Source organism: Protopterus annectens, chromosome 9.part0 (assembly GCF_019279795.1).
Source record: "Protopterus annectens isolate FY-2018-M chromosome 9.part0, PAN1.0, whole genome shotgun sequence".
NCBI lineage: Eukaryota > Metazoa > Chordata > Ceratodontiformes > Protopteridae > Protopterus > Protopterus annectens.
In genome coordinates this window covers 1895411382-1895427225 of record NC_056743.1, presented here as the reverse complement: position 1 = coordinate 1895427225, position 15844 = coordinate 1895411382, and the positions used below count along the sequence as shown (strand labels likewise).

The 15844-nt window shown below is 39.7% G+C and overlaps 1 protein-coding gene across 1 annotated transcript in view; it reads right to left on the bottom strand.

Moving 5' to 3' along the window:
- The window catches only part of LOC122810818 (complement C3-like), a 1708896-nt gene that overhangs the window by 665689 nt on the left and 1027363 nt on the right, over nt 1-15844 (bottom strand). Inside the window, exon 21 of the mRNA XM_044082377.1 lies at nt 4697-4909. Within this exon, the coding sequence (XP_043938312.1) occupies nt 4697-4909 (213 nt within the window). The remainder of the gene's footprint in view (nt 1-4696; nt 4910-15844) is intronic.

The following is a 15844-nucleotide window of genomic DNA, read 5'->3' as shown; positions in this document are numbered from 1 at the left end:
ACAATCTCCTCACATTATTATGCCTTTTAGTATACAGTCCATCTGCCATAAGACAGTCGCAACCAGCAATAAGGTGTGTGACTGTTTCTAATTTGGTTCCACAAAACCTACATATATCTGTTTCTCCCACATGTTCAATAGACTTAGAAAACCAATGTGTACGTAGCCCACTATCTTGGGCTGCAATTTTAACTTTTCATTTCTTGATGTGAATTCACCTCTCCTTAACCATTCCTGTGTTCATTCTTGATCAACATGAGGCTCTTCCAGAAGTTTTCTATACTTGCAACTATATTTATGTTGTTTCCACTTTTCTTGCCTTCACATCTGGTCCTTCACCTTATATTCTTTCTTTTGTTTTTTAGCACATTCAGTTGCTGCCTGGTTTTTATCCACTTCTGGTTTGATTTCCATTCCTGCTTGACGTTGATATGCTTCTACTAAATTAAGCGGAGATGTCATCTTAGATTTATTCTCCTCATGTTTCAAAACTTTCACCACATTTGGATCTTGTGAGGTCAGTAGATATGTGTTGAGTCCCACGATTGCAGATCTATACATGTAATCAATTTCAAGGAGGCCCATCCTTCCTTCAGGGCAGGGAATATATAATCTTGGTATGCACTGATTTTTATAAATCATTTGGTAAGCATGAAGCATCCTTCTTATTTTAATATCCAATCTATCCAACACTTTTTCGGTCCAGTCAGTCACTCCAAAACTATAAGTTAGGACAGGAAGAGCAAACTGATTTATAGCTTGGATCTTGTTCCTAGGTGTCGATGTTGTTTTCAGGATTAATTTAAGTCTTCTAAAGTACTCCTTACTAAGCTTTATTCGCATTTGTTGATGTTTTACTGCTGATCCTTCATCAGTTCCCAGGTATTTATACACTCCCTCTTGCTCAAGTTCTTTTATACCACATTCTTGTCCCAAACTGATGTTTTCCTGGTGCTGCAGTTTTCCTTTTTTAAAGGTTGCTTTTGCACATTTGTTAAGACCAAATGACATTCCAATATCATCTGAAAAAGTTTTGACAACCTGTAGCTGTGTTTTCAATTCCTCATCTGATGAGCTATACAATTTTAAATCATCGACAAAGAGAAGATGAGAAGTCATTAGACTTTGTTTTTTTCTAGAAGCTAAATTATAGCCATGACCTAGGCTGTTAAGTAAACAGCTTAATGAATTAATGGCAAGGTAAAACAGCAACTGTGACAGGGAGTCACCCTGAAATATCCGCCTTTGGATTTTTATCCCTGGGATAATAATCTGCCCTTTATCCTGGCTTAATTGCAAAGTAGTCTGCCACTGTTTCATAGCTACTGTAATGTAATCAATCAGTGTAGGATGTACCTTATACATTTTTAAGCACTCTTTTATCCATGAATGTGGGATACTATCAAATGCTTTTTTGTAGTCAATCCATGCCATACTTTGATTCTTCCCTTTCTTACAGTTCTCCACTATAACTTTATTTAACAACAAATGATCCTTTGTTCCATATGACTTTCTTTTATTGCCCTTTTGTTCTACTGCCATAATTGAGTTTTTGTCTAAATGACTATAAACTCTGTCGGCGTCAATCCCCGTGCATAGTTTATATGTCACCGGAAGACAAGTTATTGGTCTATAATTTTTAGGGTAGCTTGCAGGTTCACTCTTAAGTAAGAGCATTGTTTTTCCTGTTGTTAACCAGTGTGGTGTCTGTTCGGGATGTGCATATAAATAGTTCTTACTTATGGCTAGATCCTCATGTAAAGAAGTTAATACTTTAAGCCAAAAGTTAGGTACTGCATCTGGGCCTGGGGTTTTCCAATTAGAGGCTTTTCTTAACTTTGTTTCAATCTCTCTGACTGTTATTTCATCCCATTTCATATCCTGCACCTTTAAACTTCTTATTCTTTCTTTTACTTCTTCTATCCATTTTGCATCTTTCTTATGTTCCACAGGATCTTCATAGATACTTCTCCAAAATGTATCGACTTCCTCTTTTTTCAGTGGTCTATCAATTCCTTTTACCTTATTTCCCAATTCTCTATAAAACTTTTTTTGGTCATCAGTACATTGATTATTTTGTGCTTTTCCCCTATATTTATCTTCGTATCTTCTGTGTCTTCCCGCCGGTTTTGAAATTTCTAGTTTGTTATCTCCAATAGTGCATAATAGATCGTGGTCTGTTCTAATACTGCACATTGCTTTTATCACATCTCTTTTTCTTAATATTTTTGTTGATCTGTTCCCTCTTCTATAATCTTCTAACAATGACACTTCTTGTCGTAGCTGCTTTATAGTTTTCTCTATTCGATATTTCCATGATGGTATTCACTTTCACCCCCCCCTTTCCCTGCTACCCTAAGTTCCCATGGTAGAATTGTATCCGTTATTAAAGTTCCGGGATATAGGATTCCTGTATGAAGTGGTTGATGAGGATGGAAACAGGAAATGATACAGATTCAGTGGCAATTTTCAGGAAGTAAGCAGGTAAACTATCACCTGTAAGGGAGGTAGGTTTAAATTTTAGAAGGAGTTTTTAATTGTAGAGGTGGGAACAGGTGATTGAGTAAAGGGGGGGTGTTATCTAGACAATTGATTGGGCTGTGTGAAGGGTTATATTTGGATAATTGGCTGGATAAAGCCAGAATGGATTCTGTGAAAGGCTGGTTGAATTGAGAGGCTATGTCCATAGTATTGTTGGAGGAGTTGGGAGCTGGAGGGGTTGTTTTGCCTGGTTTTACTAAGAAGTTAATAGCAAGCCAAAACGTTTGTGGGTTTCTTGAATGTTTGTTGTGGGCACCAAGGAAGTAGTTTTGTTTATCAAGTTTGGTTTGTAATGCTTTGTAATAGCTATGAGTGTTTGTACTGGTGAATAGTATTTGAACCAAGTACAAACGTCAATGATGCTCTCATTTTATGAGTCAAGTTGTACCTGTTGAATTCACATCTAACGACAGTGAAAGACTCTGTGGCACACAAACAAATTATACTTGGAAAGTCATAAACCACAATCATCATTTATTACTGAATCTTTTAATGATAAACAGTCCCTGAGATGAGTCTAGTGTACAAAGCTACAATGAATGCAAAACCAACCAAGTTTCATGAAAAAAAAAAAACAAGATTCGAATCTCAGTACTTGGTTTATGAAAGAAGAATGACATTGGATATCAGATGATGATACCAGTCAGTAATTCACAGTGTCGCCAGCTATGGACTTTATTTTTATTTTTTTACAATTATTAATTCAATGAGAACATGCTCTTGTTAATAAGATTTGAAAACCACTTCCATTAAGTTGGATATTTGAATCTGTAGATCAACTGACAAACTGGATTCTAGAGACTGTATCACCAACTTGTACTGGAATTAGTTACGTAACCAGATGCTTCAGGATTGTCTGTCTCAGTGTTAAATCTAGTGACTTGATGGCTTAGCTCTGGGACTGAGCTTTTTACTCTCTTCCAAAACATTATTATCAAAAACTTGTCAATCATCAACATTAGAAAGTTTGCAGACAACATCCTTATCTAAACAATTGGTAAAACCAAAACCGCCTTACAAAAAGACATACAGAATTACTTCTCTGCTCTTTGGAAGTAACATCGGCAAAACAGTCTACCCATAAGTTAAAAAACAGCAGTGATAATATGTGGCACTGTATGTCATGAAGATGCTGCCCATAAGTTAAAAAACAAACAGTGATAATATATGGCACTGTATGATGTCATGAAGATCCTGGCTCCCTCCAAAACAAACAGTGATAATATGTGGCACTGTATGATGTCATGAAGATCCTGGCTCCCTCCAAAACAAACAGTGATAATATGTGGCATTGTATGATGTCATGAAGATCCTGGCTCCCTCCAAAACAAACAGTGATAATATGTGGCACTGTATGATGTCATGAAGATCCTGGCTCCCTCCAAAACAAACAGTGATAATATGTGGCACTGTATGATGTCATGAAGATCCTGGCTCCCTCCAAAACAAACAGTGATAATATGTGGCATTGTATGATGTCATGAAGATCCTGGCTCCCTCCAAAACAAACAGTGATAATATGTGGCACTGTATGATGTCATGAAGATCCTGGCTCCCTCCAAAACAAATAGTGATAATATGTGGCATTATATGATGTCATGAAGATGCTGCCCATAAGTTAAAAAACAAACAGTGATAATATATGGCACTCTATGATGTCATGGACATCCTGGCTCCTTCCTTATTCTGGATTCTCTGAACAGGCTCTTACAACAAAATTAGCTGTGAGGTTTTGCTTGCTTGATTTCTTTACTTTAAATACCAAGGTGAATTACCTGTCAATGGAATTCTAAATCATATTAAGCTTTTCTATAAAAAATCTAACCTACTTACATGTGATTCCCAGACTTGAGTATTCCCTCCTGATATGTGCACTTTACTCTCCCCATAACATCATCCTAATACAAAAATCTGTTAAAACCTTACACACACTCTTCTTGTTGGTAATATGGGGCACCTTTGCTTGGTAATATGGGACACCTTTGCTCATTAATGCAGAACACCAGAAATTGTCTGTGACTGACAGGACTGGCCAGCTGATTAATGGTCACTGGGAAAGATGGTCAGCTGATTATCCAGTTAAGGCTCAATTTGACATATACAAAGTAATTTACTTTCACTGCTATATCATTTTTTTCTGTGGTTTCATACTTACAATTACTCTCAGCATTTTCTTCACGCCATCATCAACAAATTTTCCCATGACGGACCCTTTTATTTCAATAAGCATCTCGCCCAGCATCATAGGTACAATGACATATGGCACTGTGATGGACGAGTCTGCTCGAATGCTATACTCTTTGAAATATTTGGTGTCAGGAGTCGCTATGCTGCACAAGTGCTCATTATATATCAGCTGCAAGCGTGCCTAAAGCAAAGAAAAAAAAATACTTAACACAATAATTTGTAAAGGAGAGCCTGTTATATTTCAGTCAACATTTCCTGGTCAGTCTTGTACTTTAAGATGTGTTTCATGTACCCTCTCAGCTGATTGGTTACTATTATTTTATCAGCTTTGAACATCAGGTCCTGGACATGACTTATTTCTTCTTTGTATAAAAATAAGCCTGATTTTCTTCAGTTTTGCTTTGGACATCGTTTTACTATAACAGATTTTATTAACTGCATTTTAAACTCTGTGTCAATACATGTCTGATTTATTTTTTACTTCCTCTTTGCCATTACCATATGTGGTATTAACCAAATAAGCTCTAGTATGTCTTCTAACAATTTATTTGATAAGTATGCTTCCCTGCTATGTCTAGTTCATTGCCTGCTCTGTACTTTACTTTCAGAATACAAGATTTTTAATACTTTGAATTATGTGAGCACTCCACACTGATGAGTGATATTTTTTAGTCTACTTTCTCTAGTACATATCAGGTACTATACACAACAAAAGTCACGACTGGATCCGTGAGCATAACCTTCTTTTTATGTGTTCTTGACAAAGATGTCAAGGTTCATCTCCTAAGCTTCAATCTCATAATGAACTTTTTGACATCCCTATTTTGAACACCTGACAACCTGGTAATGATCAGAAATCTGTTTATGATCCTGTATAACCAAATGTCATCATATGAGAAGTAGCCCACCTGATGGAATCTGGTTGTCTCAAATTATCATCAAACCTACCTGAGATGAAAATATATTTTTGTATATTTCAAAAAATGCTTAATTTAAAAATCTAAGGTAATATCAAGTGTTTCAAGTAGTGATCATGTTAAAGCTAGCAAGGATAGTAGCATTTCTAACATAACAAGACAAGAGGTGAGAACTGATAAATACGGTCAAGAAATGAGTGCATTGATTATCCATCCCTATCTGGCAATATACAATGCATGAATTTGATATCAGAACTTGTCAATATAATATCACCTGCATGTGAGAGATGTATAAAACTAGCCTCTTATTCTTTAGATCAAAATAAAGAAAAATGTATTACATAAGATACCAAACGACAGTCATTATTAACAAAAAGAATGATAAATATTTAAAACTTGCAATTACTGAGAATTAAATAAATTGCTGGCAGTGAAGGAGTATAAAAACTTATAGAAAATTATTAAACTGCAGGTCACCACATACATTGCTAAGTGAGAATTCAGGTTAGTCAAAGAAAACAAAAAGTATAGAAGTCTCATTTTAAATACACCAGACAAGCTAGGTGTTGACCATATTACACTACAAACCACAAACAAATAAGAGTAATGACCTCTTTTTGGAGTAATATAAAGGTGTTTGTTGTCGAGGATCTTTAAACGTCGGAAGCTTTGTAGAGTTTTATGAACTTCTTAAACCACCTAAACACAAAATGGCTTGTGGGATAAGACATACTTAAAACAGGTAAAAACGTTCATTGAATTTCTAGGTCACACTTTTTCAAGTACAACTGATTTACGTGTTGTCCCCTGGAATTAAAATAGCTATTATTAGGTCTATTTATGAAATTAAGGGAGAAAATGTCTTGTAAAAACTCCAGGCCTGTCATTCTGCTTACCAGCATTGTAAGTAATGGGAACAATGCATGCTAAGTAAGCACTTCAGGAAGCATCACTGAAGTTAAAAGTATACATATCAGCCAGAGGCAGGCATAAGATGGAGTGAAGGGGGCAGCCGACCCAGGTATATGGTGTCAGAGGCTCCAATTGACAGGAATGGTATTCAGTTTCTGAATGCTGATAGTGCATTTGAGGTCAGGGATGAAGTGTTTTCCAGCTCTGTGTGCATCAGCATTTAGAAATAAATGCAGAGATTGCTCAGGGATAGCACAGCTTGTTATATATGTGCCAGAGAAGAAAACAGAACCTTTATTTTGTACAACTAAGATTTAAGCAATGGTAAATCAGGTAAGCGTGCCAGCCCCTAGCTCAGCTATCTACATCTGGCCCATATGCTCATGTACCAGGAGGACCTAAATACTGCTTTTATATGTTTCTATCACAATGTTGTAAGAGCACTGAATAAAACCCTTCAGATTGCTGTGACACACGTAGATGTTCGGTAACACCTTCAGCAAACTCAGCTTCACAGTATTTCATAGCAAATTGTAAAAACTGGGTACTACAAGAACTTCCAGCCAATTAAAAATCATAGAATGGTATGTGGAGATTAAAGGACAATGTGGGTAAATAGTTATTTGTTTTGTTAAGTTAACATTTAGTAAAACAGAGATTAAAAGACAATGTGTCAAGTGGTAAGTTGCAGTCAATGGTGCCCCACAAGGCTGTGTTCTGGAACCGTAATTAACAGCCACATATCTGGTGTTATCACAGATGAGGCACTGCTCTTGTGACCTATGCAGAAAACAGACCTAGTAAGACAATGTTTTGCAGGAATGACCTTCACCATCTCAAGCTTGCAGTAAACACAATCCTGTCTTGGCAACCAGAATTGACATGCACTTGAATGTTAGAAAAAAAAAACCCCACATGCTGTGATGTCCAACCACTAGCCCAGTAATCAAGGAGCCTCTATCTTCACTACTGGCAATAGTGAGAGATGTAAAAACTGGGAGGATGACAGGTACACACACAGGATTTCCAGATGTAGCTCTCTGCGTTAAGTGCAATTTCCCTTAAGAGCACACAGAGACCCCAGCCAGTCTGAGACTGGTTTCTCTCTCCTTATCCAGATCTTCAATAATACTCCCCATTGGCACAGCTATAGTGTTGAGATCTCAGCTGAGTGACCAAACAAAGGTGTCCAGCACCCTCTCTGTCCACCCAGTGCTTCGTGTCCCTGCCCAAGTAGCTGACACACAAACTCTTTGAGGTTTGATGTACACACACACACACACACACACACACACACACACACACACACACACACACACACACACACACACACACACACACACACATCTGGGAAAGGCTAGCACAGGTTTACTAGCTATGCCTCCTTCTGCCCAGATAGATAGTTATTACAGCTGCCAGTCACTCCTTATCAACTACTTTAAGGCCCTTAACAAACGGTGTCCAATCTTACTGTGTAATGTTATTATCAAAACAAATGGTAATTTGACCAACAGCAAGGCTATTAGGAGTGGCCCATACAGTGTCACCAAATAAATATGCAAGTACTCTCAGAACTTAAGTATGTCTCACAAATATCAGTCACAATAAAATGTTTAAATATATTTAATAATAATAAAAGAACAAGAAAATACTCAGTCAATGATCACAGTTACATCAGAGTTCAAAATCACAGGAAATACTTAAAACAACATTGCAGGACAGTCTCAAATAAATACAGAAAACATGTAAGCTATACTTCGGTATATTCCAGACTGAATCTAAGAGAATACTATACCCTAGTTAGTTTACTTACAGAGCAAAGCAAGTGTGATGAATGGGTTTTCATGTCTGGTCAAAGACGAAATGGAAAATGCTCAGTCTCTCTCTTGCTCAGAGAGGTCTTAAATTAATATCCCAAATATTACTGCTAGGATACTTGCAAAATTACATAATTTCTTGTCATCTGACTTCAGTTCCCAGGCTCAAAACAACAACATTTAGCATCTACCTGTGACTTTTCTTAGATCTAAGGCAAATGGTGGAAGCATGCATCTCAACATTTTAGAGTAAGATATCTGGACAAAGCCATAAAAAAGTGGTACAAATAGGGACAATTTTGAAATACTGCACTTACAAACTTAGAAAGTTGATAAATAACAGGTTCTGCATTAGCATGCATTTTCTGAAGGGTATGAAGTCTAAAACAAAAATGTTTGTCATTATTTTTTAAATTCACTCTTCAATGATTTGCCACTAATTTGCCAGAAAGCCACAATTTTATGAAAAACAGACCAAAAATATAAGGCAAAAATCTGGACATTCTGCAAAAATCTGTACAGTTGAGAGATATGGATGGAGGTCGTAAAATAATTTACATTCCTCCACATTTAAAGACAATACAATAAACTTCTAGTTCTAGACTTTATGTCTCTTGTTGCACTGAAACTGAAAAATATCTCTTTTGTTTATGGCCCAGCTATAAAGTGACTTAATTTCAACTATTGTTCTGAAGTTAACTTCTTGTGTTGCAGTTTCCATTGTTAAAAATATATACAGCTAAACAGTTACAATAGTGTATTATATACATTTCTGCTCAGTCCTTTACAAACTATCTCTTCAGCACGTCTGTACAATATGACATACAGTTATAATACATCTGTAACACAAGAATCTTACATGAAAGCATGTTGACATTCACAAATGACACGACCACTTACAAAATATCTCCTCAGCACACACATCTGTACAATATAGCATACAGTTCTAATATATCTGTAACACAAGCATCTTACATGAAGCATGCTGACATTCACAAATGACACACAACCACTAACAAAATTCCAGATAGCTGGGCTGACAGCATCCCCTTCTGTCACACTTCTATATAAATCATATTAATATTCACAAATGACCATTCCCCACTCAGGAATCATAGAAAAACTCACTAAGCTAGGTATCATCCCCTATATCACTAGGTGGGTTGCAAACTTGCTCACAGATAGAACCCACAGTGTGAAAGTAGCTGTCTCCAAGTCAGACTTCCGACCAGTCATAAGTGGAGTCCCACAGGGTTCAGTCCTGGGTCCTCTCCTGTTTGGTATCTACTTCTCTGAAGTCCAGGCCAACATGAAGGGACTCTGGCTGACAAAGTGCACAGAAAATTGCAAGTTGGGAGCTATTATTAACTTTCCAAGTGATGTTGACATCCTACAGAAAGGCCTCACTGAGACCAACAACTGGTGTCAGAACCATGGGCTTAAGCTCGATGCCAAAAAATATGTCATCATCCCCTTTGGAAAAAACTCAGCTTCCATGAATTACAACATTAATGGTAGTCCACTGAACACAGAAGTTCTTATAAGGATCTGGAAAACTAGGTTGACAGCAACCTCTCTTTTGACCACCATATTGCCACCATGGTGAGAAAGTCTTTCTATGTGGCACATCTCATTACTAAGGGTTTTGAATCCAACAATAAAGAGGTCATTGCCTCCCTCTACTCTTCCCTCATTAGGCCAATCATCGAGTACAATGTCCCATTTGGCATGTACCTCACTAGACACCAGTAACAACTGGAGAGGCCACAAAAGTACCTCACAAAGAGGATCCTAGGCCTTAAACACTTGTCCTATATGGACAGACTCAAAAAACTCCAACTATTCTGTGTCTCATATCTCCTACTTAGAGGCGATCTCTGCTTGACTTACAGAGCCATGTCTGACCCAGCTCTGTTAGAAATGCTACATCTAAAGAAATCCCAATCCCTCCTCACCACATGCTCCAGACACCTCAACCTCATTACCACAATCAACAGAACATGCTGGAGGGACAGGTTCATAACCCAGAGACTGCCCATGCTATGGAATAGACTTCCCATACATGTAAACAGAGCACCTCACTGGCCCTCTTCAAGAAAAATCTTGATGAGTGGATGTGAAATAGAAAATTCACCCCAGAGATCACTCCAGTGGCTCTACTCGACAGAGGCACTAGGAGCTATGGTCAGGTGGCATGATGCTAGGGTAATCCTATGGGCTAGGCTTGTAAAGGCTCCAGGACTATTAGCCTAGTACACACCTATGAACCTATGAAGGTAATAACATTATTGTGAAGGTAAATAATTACAACGGTCTGGCCTGGGTACAGGACTGGATTGCTAAGTATATTTTCATGATCACAGTCAAGGCTTATGTAAGGACAGGAGCAGGACATCATGAAGCATTTCAGGTGTTTAAAATGTAGATGAAATTCTACAATTTTCCACTTGATAAATTTGTTCTACAGTACCTTGTACAGTATATCTGCAATCTTGGTTTGCATTTCTCTTGCTTAGAGGACATTGTAAGATATAAACTACAGAATGGATACCTCTCTCACCTATATTTTTCTGCGTAGTTAAATGACTGATGGCTTTTGGTTATAAAATGGGCATCATTGTATTTTATTCCCTTGTATTTTATTGTATATTGTGCTCTTATGTTGAGTTTTTCTCCCTGGGCCTCTTACAAAATTGAATTCTTGTGCAGTTGGATTTCCAAGGCAAACAAACAAAAATAAAGTAAAATAAGAAATAAAGAGATGTCCTGAGGACCAGCCTTCAAAACAGGAGCAGCTTGAAATCTCAGCTTTGCTATCAATGATGTTGTTTCAGCCTTGTTAATCAGGCAACCCGGAGAGCCATTTCAAGCCTAGTTGTTTCATCCCAATGTAATACATAGAAATGTTGGTTAATATTCAAGATGGCATTTAGTAATGACTGCCCATGTCCAGGAGTGTTGTGGGCGCTAACCCCCGATAAGAATTTATGGTGCCCCATCCACTTGTCCAGGTTCCTCTTGAACAGTGCCATAAAGGTGCTCTGTTTCAAAAGAATAGGTAGCCTGTTCCAAAGACTTGGCAGTTACTGGGAGGTAAATCTGTCCCCCCAGCATGTCCTGTTTAGGTTGCAGGCCATACTTAGGCCCCTGGAATGAGTAGCTCTAGTCCTGTTTGATTTATGGATATGCAGCAAGTTCATTAGGTTTGGGTATGAGATTGCTCTGTAAGGCAGGCATAAGTCTCCCCTAAGAAGTCTATATGATACACAGTATAGTGACATGGACTTAAGTCGGTCTGTGTAAGGCATGTGCTAGAGTCCTTTGACCTTCTAGGTCTCTCCAATTGCTGCAGGTGCTTAGTACGGTACATACTGAATAAGGCATTATATTCAATTATGGGCCTGATTAGTGATGAGTATAGAGGGGTTACAACTTCTTTTGCTCTCGCGGTGATGCCTTTACTAATCAAGTGTGCCATGTAGAAAGCCTTCCTCACTACCATAGACACATGTTTTTCGAATGTAAGGTTTATTTATTTAATTTATTTACATTTGTTGACCAGGACAATCCAACTGGACACATGTCCTTTTTCAGAGGAGGCCCGGTGAGAAAAGCTCCATAATAAAAACAATTAATTACAAGTTACAAGAAGTATAGGTAGATTTTGTTTAACAATAGTAGTAAACAGTTATAGTTCAAAATGAAATTAAGTATTTAGTTAAATGGTACAACACTTATATCATTGGTGCCATAAAGACTAGCAACTATTTTAATAGCTGAGCTAGCAGCTATTACCCCTTGAATAACAGTAGCTAAGATTATAGCTGAGATATGGGTTTACAAGCAATATATTTGGCTGCAATCTGAGGTAGTTAGAGGGGTGGAAGAAAGGGATTAGAGAGGTTGGGATAGAGATGTTAGAGAGATTTGTTACAGGGGCATGCCTGATGCTCTTTTAGATGAGACTTTAGAGCAGCTTTTAAGTTAGTACGTGATGACACAGAAGTTATAGTGTAAGGAAGGGTATTCCATAATTTTGCTATGGAGTAGGAGAAGAGAGCTTCTTCAGCAGAGTTCCTGGTTCTAGTTACCTGTAATTGATTTTTGTTGCTGGAACGTAGTGGTCTGGTGGTATGATAGGGTTGGAGTAGATTTTGGAGGGAGGGGACTTTTAGAGGATGATGTAGTAGTTTGTGGGTGAGTGAGAGTTGGTACCATTGAAGGAGGTGAGGGAGTTCTAGCCAGCCTAGTTCAGTACATGAGGTGCAGTGGTGGCTATGGTAGTTTGCACCAGTGGCAAACCTTGCTATTTTGTTGTAGCAAGCCTCAAGTTTACTTAACTTAGTTTGCCTTAGGTTGGTAAATATTGGAGAGGCATAAAGTAGGGTGGAGATTAGGTGGCTATTTGCAACTGAAATTGTGGCTGTTTTGGTGAGAATTTGTTTATTTCTGTATAAAGCTCCTAGTTTTTTGTGTACTTTTTTATGGTTAACGATATGTGGATGTCAAACTTGAGGTTATTGTCAATTTCAACTCAAAGTAGTTTGGTGTGGTCTGTTGGGGGGATAATGGTGTTGTTATTGGATTTTATATTAAATTGGTGGGTGTTTAGATTGTGTTTGGTGGGTTGGAGGATGAAGAGTTTTGTTTTGTTTGGGTTAAGTATTAATTGTGCATCTGAAAGCCAAGTTTGAACCTGAGGAAAAGGTTTCCTGTGTGGTTTTTTGAAGTTCAGGTAGGGAGTGGGCTGAGCAGATGATGGTGGAATCATCTGCGTACTGTATGAGAGTGGCTTGTTTGGTAGCAGAGGCTAGATTATTAGTGAATATGGAGAAGAGTAAGGGTCCAAGGATGGATCCTTGGGGAACCCCAATTGAGACAGGGAGTTGGGGGGATTTATCATTATACCAAATAACGGATTGATGGCGGTCAGTCAGGTAGCTCTGGAACCAGTATGTGACAGACTGAGAGAAGGATAGAGTATTGAGGACAGTGATGCGTTGTTTGAGAGACCATGTCGAATGCTTTAGATAGGTCTAGGAAAGCTGCAGAGGCGAAATAGCCATTGTTTTTATGTTGAAGGATTGTATTAGTGAAAGCAAGTAAGGCAGTGGTTGTGCTGTGCTATGGTCGGAAAGCATGTTGTGTGTCAGATAGGAGGTTGTTAGTAAGGAGGTAGTTTAAAACTTGAGAGTGAATGTATCTCTCAAGCATTTTGGATAGAGGAGACAGAATGGCTATGGGTCGGTAGTTGGTGAATTCCGTGGAGGGCCCACCTTTGTAGAGGGGAGTAATGTGGGATGTTTTCCATTGTGAAGGGACACAGCTTTCAGACAGAGATCAGTTAATCAGGATTGTAACTGGGTAGGCTAGGGCTTCAGCTGCAATTTTAAGGTACTTGGCTGGGAGGTTGTCAGCTGCTAGTCTTGTGGGCTTTCGTTTCGATATGAGTTTTTTATGTTGGAGGTAGGAATAGGAGAAAAAGAAAATGCAGGGGGCAGGTTACTAGGTGTAGTTGGAGGGGGTAGGAGGAGGGCAGGTTACTAGGTGTAGTTGGAGGGGGTAGGAGGTGGGCAGGTTACTAGGTGTAGTTGGAGGGGGTAGGAGGTGGGCAGGTTACTAGGTGTAGTTGGAGGGAGTAGGAGGTGGGCAGGTTTCTAGGTGTAGTTGGAGGGGGTAGGAGGTGGGCAGGTTTCTAGGTGTAGTTGGAGGGGTAGGAGGTGGACAGGTTACTAGGTGTAGTTGGGGGGGGTAGGAGGTGGGCAGGTTTCGAGGTGTAGTTGGAGGGTAGGAGGTGGGCAGGTTACTAGGTGTAGTTGGAGGGGTAGGAGGTGGGCAGGTTACTAGGTGTAGTTGGAGGGGGTAGGAGGTGGGCAGGTTACTAGGTGTAGTTGGAGGGAATAGGAGGTGGGCAGGTTTCTAGGTGTAGTTGGAGGGTAGGAGGTGGGCAGGTTTCTAGGTGTAGTTGGAGGGGGTAGGAGGTGGACAGGTTACTAGGTGTAGTTGGAGGGGGTAAGAGGTGGGCAGGTTTCGAGGTGTAGTTGGAGGGGGTAGGAGGTGGGCAGGTTACTAGGTGTAGTTGGAGGGGTGTAGGAGGTGGGCAGGTTTCGAGGTGTAGTTGGAGGGGGTAGGAGGTGGGCAGGTTACTAGGTGTAGTTGGAGGGGTAGGAGGTGGGCAGGTTACTAGGTGTAGTTGGAGGGGGTAGGAGGTGGGCAGGTTACTAGGTGTAGTTGGAGGGAATAGGAGGTGGGCAGGTTTCTAGGTGTAGTTGGAGGGGGTAGGAGGTGGGCAGGTTTCTAGGTGTAGTTGGAGGGGGTAGGAGGTGGACAGGTTACTAGGTGTAGTTGGAGGGGGTAAGAGGTGGGCAGGTTTCGAGGTGTAGTTGGAGGGGGTAGGAGGTGGGCAGGTTACTAGGTGTAGTTGGAGGGGGCTAGGAGGTGGGCAGGTTTCTAGATGTAGTTGGAGGGGGTAGGAGGTGGGCAGGTTTCTAGGTGTAGTTGGAGGGGGTAGGAGGTGGGCAGGTTACTAGGTGTAGTTGGAGGGGGTAGGAGGTGGGCAGGTTACTTGGTGTAGTTGGAGGGGGTATGAGGTGGGCAGGTTACTAGGTGTAGTTGGAGAGGTAGAAGGTGGGCAGGTTTCTAGGTGTAGTTGGAGGGGGAAGGAGGTGGGCAGGTTACTAGGTGTAGTTGGAGGGGGTAGGGAAGAGGGGTTGTGTTGTTTTGCTAGTGATAGAATGGTTTGTGTGAAGTGAGTATTGAAAGAGGTGGCGATATTTTCAGAGGAGTTTGTTTTTGTTTGGTGGAGGGGTTCCAACTTTTCCTGGGTGGAGGATGGAGTTGATGGTTGACCAGAATTGTTTAGGGTTGTTTTTCGTGGAGTTCAGGGCAGACTGGTAATATAGGATTTTGTCCTGTTTTATTAGTTTTTTTACTTTGTTACATAATTCATGGAATTTCTGTCTTTCAGAGGGATTTTTTGACTTGCGCCAGTGATTCCAGGCTCTATCTCGGTTTTTCATTTCTGATCTAGTGGCTTTTTGTAGCCATGGGGAGGACTGGGCTTTAACTAGTAAATCTTGTGGGCGCATGGGTATTTAGGACTTTAAGGAAGGCGGTATTAAAAAATTGGACAGCATCATCAAGTTGAGGTATTTTAGTGGAGTCCAGTTGCAGTTTTTTAGGGATGAGATGAAGTTGTCAGGGTTAAAGTTTACTGGTTAAAGGTGGGATAGCAGTCCTTTACAAAAATACTCTAACCGTTAATAGTGATACCATTCAACCTCCCCAATTCAATAATGCGGAACTCTTCATAACCAAGCTACAAATGAACCAAAACGAACACTTGAACATCGTCTGTGCATACATTCCACCAGGCAATAACCTAAATACCCTAGAAGATCTCCTTTACTGGTTATCCACTACCTATCCCCAAGAAACCATAGTTCTTGGTGATTTTAACACCGACTGGTA